The sequence below is a fragment of the Monoraphidium neglectum genome, assembly GCF_000611645.1.
Source record: "Monoraphidium neglectum strain SAG 48.87 unplaced genomic scaffold scaffold02316, whole genome shotgun sequence".
In the NCBI taxonomy this organism is placed as follows: domain Eukaryota; kingdom Viridiplantae; phylum Chlorophyta; class Chlorophyceae; order Sphaeropleales; family Selenastraceae; genus Monoraphidium; species Monoraphidium neglectum.
In genome coordinates this window covers 2,846-10,087 of record NW_014011312.1, presented here as the reverse complement: position 1 = coordinate 10,087, position 7,242 = coordinate 2,846, and the positions used below count along the sequence as shown (strand labels likewise).

At 62.6% G+C, this 7,242-nt stretch overlaps 2 protein-coding genes across 2 annotated transcripts in view; both read left to right on the top strand.

Annotated features, from left to right (window-relative positions):
• Positions 1 to 71: 71 nt before the first annotated feature.
• On the top strand, positions 72 to 3,022 carry MNEG_10443 (hypothetical protein; the record flags this gene model as incomplete). Its single annotated transcript, XM_014041086.1, has 6 exons — positions 72 to 178; positions 491 to 712; positions 966 to 1,066; positions 1,441 to 1,528; positions 2,228 to 2,430; positions 2,781 to 3,022. The coding sequence occupies 6 exons, from the start codon at positions 72 to 74 to the stop codon at positions 3,020 to 3,022; spliced, it is 963 nt and encodes a 320-aa protein (XP_013896540.1).
• A 2,084-nt stretch (positions 3,023 to 5,106) lies between these two features.
• Positions 5,107 to 7,242, top strand: part of MNEG_10442 (cellulose synthase (UDP-forming)) — a gene marked incomplete at both ends in the record, with an annotated part of 4,931 nt that continues 2,795 nt past the window's right edge. Inside the window, 3 exons of the mRNA XM_014041085.1 lie at positions 5,107 to 5,429; positions 5,666 to 5,890; positions 6,177 to 6,672. Coding sequence (XP_013896539.1) covers positions 5,107 to 5,429; positions 5,666 to 5,890; positions 6,177 to 6,672 — 1,044 coding nt within the window. The remainder of the gene's footprint in view (positions 5,430 to 5,665; positions 5,891 to 6,176; positions 6,673 to 7,242) is intronic.

Here is a 7,242-nt window from a genome sequence, read left to right as displayed (position 1 = left end):
CCTCCGCCCCCCTCGACCCCCCGAAACCGCCCGTTCCCCCAGATCGCGCGTTTCTGGCCGAGCCCGCCACCATGGTCAAGGCGTTCATCACCGGCGGCACCCTGGCAATCCTCTTCATATTCCTCTTCTCATTCGTGGGAGTTTTCGGGGCCATGACGGCGATCCTCCGCCCAGAGACGTGAGCTGGGGCGCAGGGGCCGCGCCTTCACGCCAACTCACGCCCTGTGTGCCCGGGCGCCAGATCTAACCGGTGGTGTGGCGGGCGGGCGTCAAGGCGGGGCCTCGCACCCACCGCCGCCCCTCCTCCCCGCCCCGTCTGGCCCGCGCGCGCGCCGCAGTAGCAGCCCCAGGGACGTTATCCTCAGAGTGAAGCCAAGCCGCAGGGCGCCGCAGCCGGCGCACGCTTGCGAACACCCAGCCGATCCAGCGCCACCATGGCCGAAACACAGTCGCGTAACCCCCCAAAAACCGCCCCGTAACCCCCTGGCAGGGTGCCCTGTGAGATCTATGCCGGCATGCTGGCCGGCCAGCCGCCGGCTGTCGCCCGCTACTTTGGCACGGCCGTCTTCTCGCTGGTCAACCTCATTTTCCTGGTCAGCAGCTGCACCGTTCTGGACTCGACGTTCGCATCCACCTCGAAGCTTTTCGGGCCCGAGCTCTGCGGCGCGATCACGCGCGGCCGGCCGCTGCCGCCGCAGCTGGCCACGAAAAAGTGAGTCGGGCAAAGAAGAGCCCAGAGCTCATCTAGATGGATCCGGTTGTGGACGCCTCCCAAACGGCACGCTTCTGCCGTCTTTCTGCCTCGTGTTGGGGTGTTCAACAATGAAGAGTCCGGTTTTGACCAGCACAGCCCCCTTCGTCAGGCCAGCCTCAACCCCAGGAGACGCGGACGAAGGGGGGGCTCTGCCCAGCCCCGCGGCTAACCTCGGATTCCACGAAAACTGGCCCCCCTGCTCCCCTTTCAGGCACACCTGGGTGGGGCGTGTTGCCATGGTCCTCATGGCATTGGTCGGCACCCTGCCCCTCATCGCCGGCCCCTCCGCCCTCGACGCCACCACCATCAGCGGTGCGCCCGCGCCCGCGCACGGCTGCGTTTTCGGGCGCGCGGCGCCGCCTGCGCCCCGCCTGCTCGCGCCCCTCGCACACCCAAAGCACACACGCAGATCTGCGCGCACTGGTTGCGCGCACGCTCTACTGCGGCGCAGCGCTTATCACTGCCGCACCCCTTCTTGTGGCCGAGACGCCCGCCTCCGCGCATCAGGCTGGCTCAATGGCGTACAGGGCTAGCGGCACGAAATTGCGACACCGCCTGCAGATGGTCCCTTGCCCCAGGCCTCACACATTCACCTCAGTATCCATCATGCATTTTTGAAGCCTCGTCTTTCACCTGACACGACCGCCTGCGCGCGCTCCCATATGCTTCCATCCTACAAACAACAGGCACCATGGTCGTAGGCTTGGGCCCGCCTGTCTTTGCGCTGATGTTCATCAAGGGGTACCGCCCCCTCGTCTTCCACCTGCCGTTCTGGTGAGCGGCGGTGTGTTTTGAGAGGGTTGGGTGCCAACTAACGAGTTCTCGCCTGCCTTGCGCTCTTGCTGCATCAGAAGCAGTGGTACCGCTCACATGCAACTCGGAATAGGGGCGCGAGTCATCGGGAGGCTGTAAGGGCGGGGGCGGGTCACAATGAAGCTTCTCAGGTTGCAGCGCTGATTGGTTTGATTCCCGGCTGCAAGTTTGCCGGACGCGGTGGCAATACTGAAGGCGCGGCGCACGCCCCTGACCCGGGCACAACCTGCCACCAAAAGAGCTGTGCGTCTGCCCATTTAATGGCGCCTAGTCCTGCGGTGTGCACAGCCGGCGGTCTTCCAGCAACACGCGTTTTTTGTGGCGCCTGTAAAACGGCTGCTGAAAACAGAGGCTGCTAGCGGTGCCTCCAAAGTAGCTGCTGTCCCCAGCGGTCAAGCCTCACGGCCACAACCCTGCCATCCACGGACGCACGCGAGCATCTCGACTTCCCCTTCCCCACCTCACTCCTGTCGTTACAGTTCACACCCCAACCCCATCCACCTTACAATAAGATCTTTCCCCCAACAACCTTATCCACCACCACACCATCACCCCACAACGATGTATCCATCCACCCTACCCAACACACCCCTGTTCAAACACCACTCACAGTAACCAACGCCGCCATCCCCGTCTTGCCTGACCCCGCGATCCCACCAGGACTGGCGTCGCGTTTGGCATTGTGATGCAGCTCTCCTCCAGCCCCTGCTGCAAGGACATGATGAACATGACAGGTGGGGGGGAGAACATGACAGGTGGGGGAGAGAAGATGACAGGTGGGGGGGAGAGCATGACAGGTGGGGGCGAGAATATGACAGGTGGGGGCGATCAGGTGGTGGAGGGGAACATGATCAACGTGACAGGTGAGGCAGGACGATCCAGTGCTGAAACAGACACAATGGAAATGAAAGTGTTGGGTGTTGTTCAAGGAGGAGGGATGCCATGGCAGGAGACGGGCCTGGCATATCTGTGATGTCTGGGCCCCAGGCAGTGCTGCATCAACGGCCCCCACGCCCCTGAGGTTTGTTTGCTGCGGTGCGGAAGCTGCGGCCATGCATCCCCCTTCGTACGGAGGGCACGTCAGCGGCGGGCTGATGCATTCGACCGCATCAACACCCCTGGTACCCTCCACCCACCTACCCCCCATTCACCCAGCTACCCGCGTGCCTGCCCCTCAACAACACACCCATTTTCAACAATTCGACCTTGCCAGGCTTCAAGATCGGGGGCGGGACCTACGCCCTGCTCCTGGGAGTGAATGTAACCAGCACCATCTGCTGCTGGGCCCTCGGCGGCCTGGCACTCCTCGACAACCGCACCGGGCGCGATCTGGTAACCTTGGATGACGGCCAGGACGGCGTCGTTGACGGCGGCGACGAGGCAGTCGCTGTGGGCTCCAAGGATGCGGGCGCCCCGCTGCCGCCGGCCGGCGCCGGGGCCGTCTCCGCAGTTTGATTTTGGGTGCATCAAACCGTCATAATTTGATAATTTGAAACGATGGAAGCATGGGGTTGCTGTCGAGATGTGGCAGCGCATGGCGTGGCCCCACCTCGCCAGACGCGTTGCGTTGGCATGGGGGCGTCCTGTTCCACGCAGAGTAGCTGTTTCGGGTCACCTGCTGATTTCAGCGCTGCTGACTGGCGTTGCCAATGCAATAGGAAATGTATCATTTTTAGTTTCTGGGGGGCCACATTTTTGTCACCGCACACGTCAAGACGAGGGCTGCACCACGGTAGCTGCACTGAACAAAACCAAAGGGCAGGAGGTTTCGTTGACGCCATTTTTTGGCGAATGCCGCAACGGCACGCTTGCACGACTGCCTGTCTCGGGCAAGGGGCGCATTGCTTGTCGCACGCATCTCCCTTCGGCCGTATCTTCTTGGGATTTGGGGCACGGGTGTGCAAGGTTGGATTCTAGTTCGGGGTTTCACACTTCTGATGAGAACTTGCATGCGTGGTGGGCTTCCAAGCGCAACCCTGCTTGTTTGGCTGTATTTCCGAGGTTCACCCCGCCTAGCTTGTTTGGGGCTGAGATCCTCCAAGCCAGGACGACCCCAGGCAGCAGCACCAGTCCTCCAGGGGAATAACTTAATCATCAGTCTTTGATCGTTGGTTTCTGCCGCGCTGTTTGCGTGCGTGCCTCGCGCCTCTGCTGCCCACCTATTTAAGCCGCGCGCCTCGGCCGCCTGTTGTTCAAAGCCATTAATACGCGAAGGAGGTGCTGTGGATTCGACAGGAGCTGCGCTGAACATTTGACCGTACATCCTACATCATGGGCGCGCAATTCAAAAGACCTTGCAAAGCGTCAAGCAAAGCGGGTGTCTGCACCTGATCGCACTTGATTCCAAACGCACCCCTTGGTGTGTCCGATTGCAACACCCTGTCTTTGGGGTTGCTGATCAGGTAGCCCAGCAATCGTGGCTTTGCCCACGCCATTCGGCCTGCTCGCGCCCCCCCCCCCTCCACCTTGCTCATTGACCACGGCACCATTCGACTGTGCGGGCATCGTCTGATACAATCTGATCTGGCTACAGTACCTTGTTATGTCTGTCAAGGCAGGGCGCTGCCTTTTCTGCTGCCTTGGCCTCAGGCTCGCGCTGTCAGAGCTGCAAACAAAACTTTAGGCAGCCCTGCCGACGCAGCAGGCGGGCTTGCGCGGGGGCGCCGTCCCTCTGGACACTTGGAGCCTGGCTGGGGCCGCCTGCGGCTGGGTCAACTGTCATCAGGCCCATGCGTTTTCATCGTCATCGGACGGATTTAGATGTGTCCCTGCCACCGTGGGCTTTTGACGCCACCTTCGCACGTACCTGGGCTGTAACGAAGTTGCGACCTCCGCAAGCAACTGATTTTGCACGTGGGCGCTTTACTAAAAGTGACGCTGCAGCGATGTCCCCTGCAGCCAGCGAGTGGCAGAACAGGGACCACTGCACTCGTGACCCACCCACCCCGCAAAGCATGTATTGCTTAAGTCTCGCCGGCTTGAGCTACGCATGCTTTGCGGGGGCGGGGCTTCAGAATAGAAGTCCAGGTGCATGGCACACAGCAGTACAGCAAGGCGCATGCAGCCAGCCCGAAACGATGCCTAGCACGCGCATGGTATAATTATCTCATTCGTGGGCTCCCTTCAGATAGTTAATTGAGAATGACACTTGAGCGGCAGCTGCACCCGCCAAGATCCAATAGCTCGGACACACCTGGAAGTTTCCCAGATCTTATGAGTGCCTAGACATATCATGTCTTACTCGAGTAAATAGACATGGTCACGGTGTCATGCCGGTGGTTCGCGCGAACCTGCTTCAAATGACGAAAGCCTGGGGCCGTTGCGTCAATACGATAATGCAATTGTTGACTCAATTCCTTGTGAAGTCGTGAAGTCCTGAAATGCGGAGCATCTCCAACAGATCAAGCGCACGCCGCGGCAGCGTGCGCGCTGCATCGCGCGATGATCAGAAGCGCAGCCCACAGCGTCGGTACGACCTGGCAACATCCCCGCATTCCTGCAGGATTAAGTAATAGTGTATTGATCAGGCCCGGACTACTATGGCGTATGTGGGAAACTCGTTCGCCCCTGCTATTGCGGGGATACTGAACAGCATCGGAAAAGTCCTCGGCTGCGGCGTCGGCAACGGCGGGGGCCTCGGAAACATCAACGCCTGCGGCAACGGCAACAATCGAGCCGGTGGGGCCGTGGCGGCGCGGCGGCTGGTGGCATTGGGCGACCCTTTTGGTGGCTTTGGCTGGAGCGGGCTGGGCGCTCAGCAGTTGCAGGTGGACTGGCTGGGCATGGCCGTACTAGCTGGGGCCCTGCTCGCAGCGGCCGGCTACCTCGGATGCTGCGCCCTCGTCAAGCGCAGACGCGAGAGGTGCGGCGCCGCCGCTGCTGTTGCGGGACGCGGTCTCCCGCTTTTCAGCGCCATGGCGCCTGATCTGGTGGATGATGGGCGTCGGTTATGTCGTTGCTGAGCTGGCCGGGGACCTCAGAGATGGAAAGCACCTCATGCTGCAAGTGGCGAATTGCATGCAAGCAACAAGTCAAACCAACTTTGACCAAAACTTGTGACATGCACCCTCCCCGAACTGCGCTGGTCCGCACCCGCAGGCGCGGCATGGCGCCGCTCGATGCGGGCAGCTTCCGCCTAGCTGCCGCCAGAGGCGACGTCGGCGCGCTACGGCGCATCGCCGCCTCCTGCGCCCGTTTCGACCCCGAAGCGCCGCTCGGTGGCTTCACGGCGCTGCACGCGGCGGCAGTCGAGGGGCGCGCGGGCGCGGCACTGTGGCTGCTGCGGCGGGGCGCCAGCATCGCGGCGGTCAAGGATGACGGCTGGTGAGGTCACGCATGTGCGCCACGCAGGCCATCCAGGCCGTATACGCGATCTCCATGCCCTACACAACTTCCTTGTGCCACCACTGGGCTGCCTTCCACTTGCAGTATTGTGTCTCCTGCATAATTGCTGCTGTTGCGTACGCGCCTCCCTCATGCCACCGGTGGTGCGGTCGAGAACATAGACACACCCACGTGTGCCAACACCCCTGCCGCATGTCCTGCTCGCACTCCCACTCAATATTAACCGCACCCTATCGCCTCCTTTTAATGCCGCACTCTCAAACAGGTCAAACCAAGCCCTTCACTACGCCGCCGCCCGCAACCACACGGCCGTCGCGCGCGCCCTCCTCGCCTTTGGCGCCGACCCCTCCGCCAAAAACGCCCTCGGCGCCACCCCCGCCGACCTGGCCGAGCGCGGCGGCCACGCGGCGCTCGCGGCGCTGCTGCGCGATGCTCAAACAGCGCCGCACGCTCTGCCGAGCCAGGCGAGGGTGGAGGCGGAGTGGCCGGCCGGCGCGTCAGACAGGCAGGAGCAGCAGGATGGGCGCGAGGGCGGCGACCCTCAGTCTGCCGCCGCCGCCGGGCCCGCGGCTGCGCGCCGCCGCCGCGGCTGGGAGGGCGTCGGGGCGCCGGGCACGCGGCTGGGGGCCGGGGTCCAGGGGTTCAGGGCGGTCGCGGCGCTGGAGCTGGTGGCGGTCGTCGGTTACCTGGCGTGGCGCGGCGCGCGCACGCTCACGCCGGGGTGGTACTATTTTTACAGCATCCCCTTCTTTCTGTTGGAGGTGAGACAGGGTCGGGCCCGCATGCTGCCCTGGGGAGCTTGACCATGGTGGGATTTTGACCCTCAAATTCACATTGAAGGCAGCGGCCCCTTGTTGATATTATAATTGGACCTCTCCTTTCATCTGCACTTGCAATGTGCGACACCGGGCCATCCGACGTGCAGCCCCCAATCTGCACACCCGCCGCACAGGTGAGTACAATTGGTGCACGCATGCACGCTCAGCTGACTCCTTCATCTAGCTGCCACCAGTCCCCTCACCTTGTGCCCCCCATTTCCTGCCTTCACACCCACCAGATCCTTGGATGCGCGTTCTCGAGCATTTTTGTGCTGGGCTTGTGGAACGCCATCGAGCGGCCCTCCAGGGACCTGCGCGCCATGCTGCCGCCCCCGCAGCCCCAAGCCGCAGCCCCCCACTGCTCCCCCAGCCACCTCCACGACGGCCTGCCCGCCACCGCGCACGCACCGTCATGGCCGCGCGTCACTGTAGGTGCGATTCCTCCGATTGATGAGCTGCAGCCATGGCCCGAAGCGCAGCAGGAGCAGGAGCAGGAGCAGGAGCAGGAGCAGG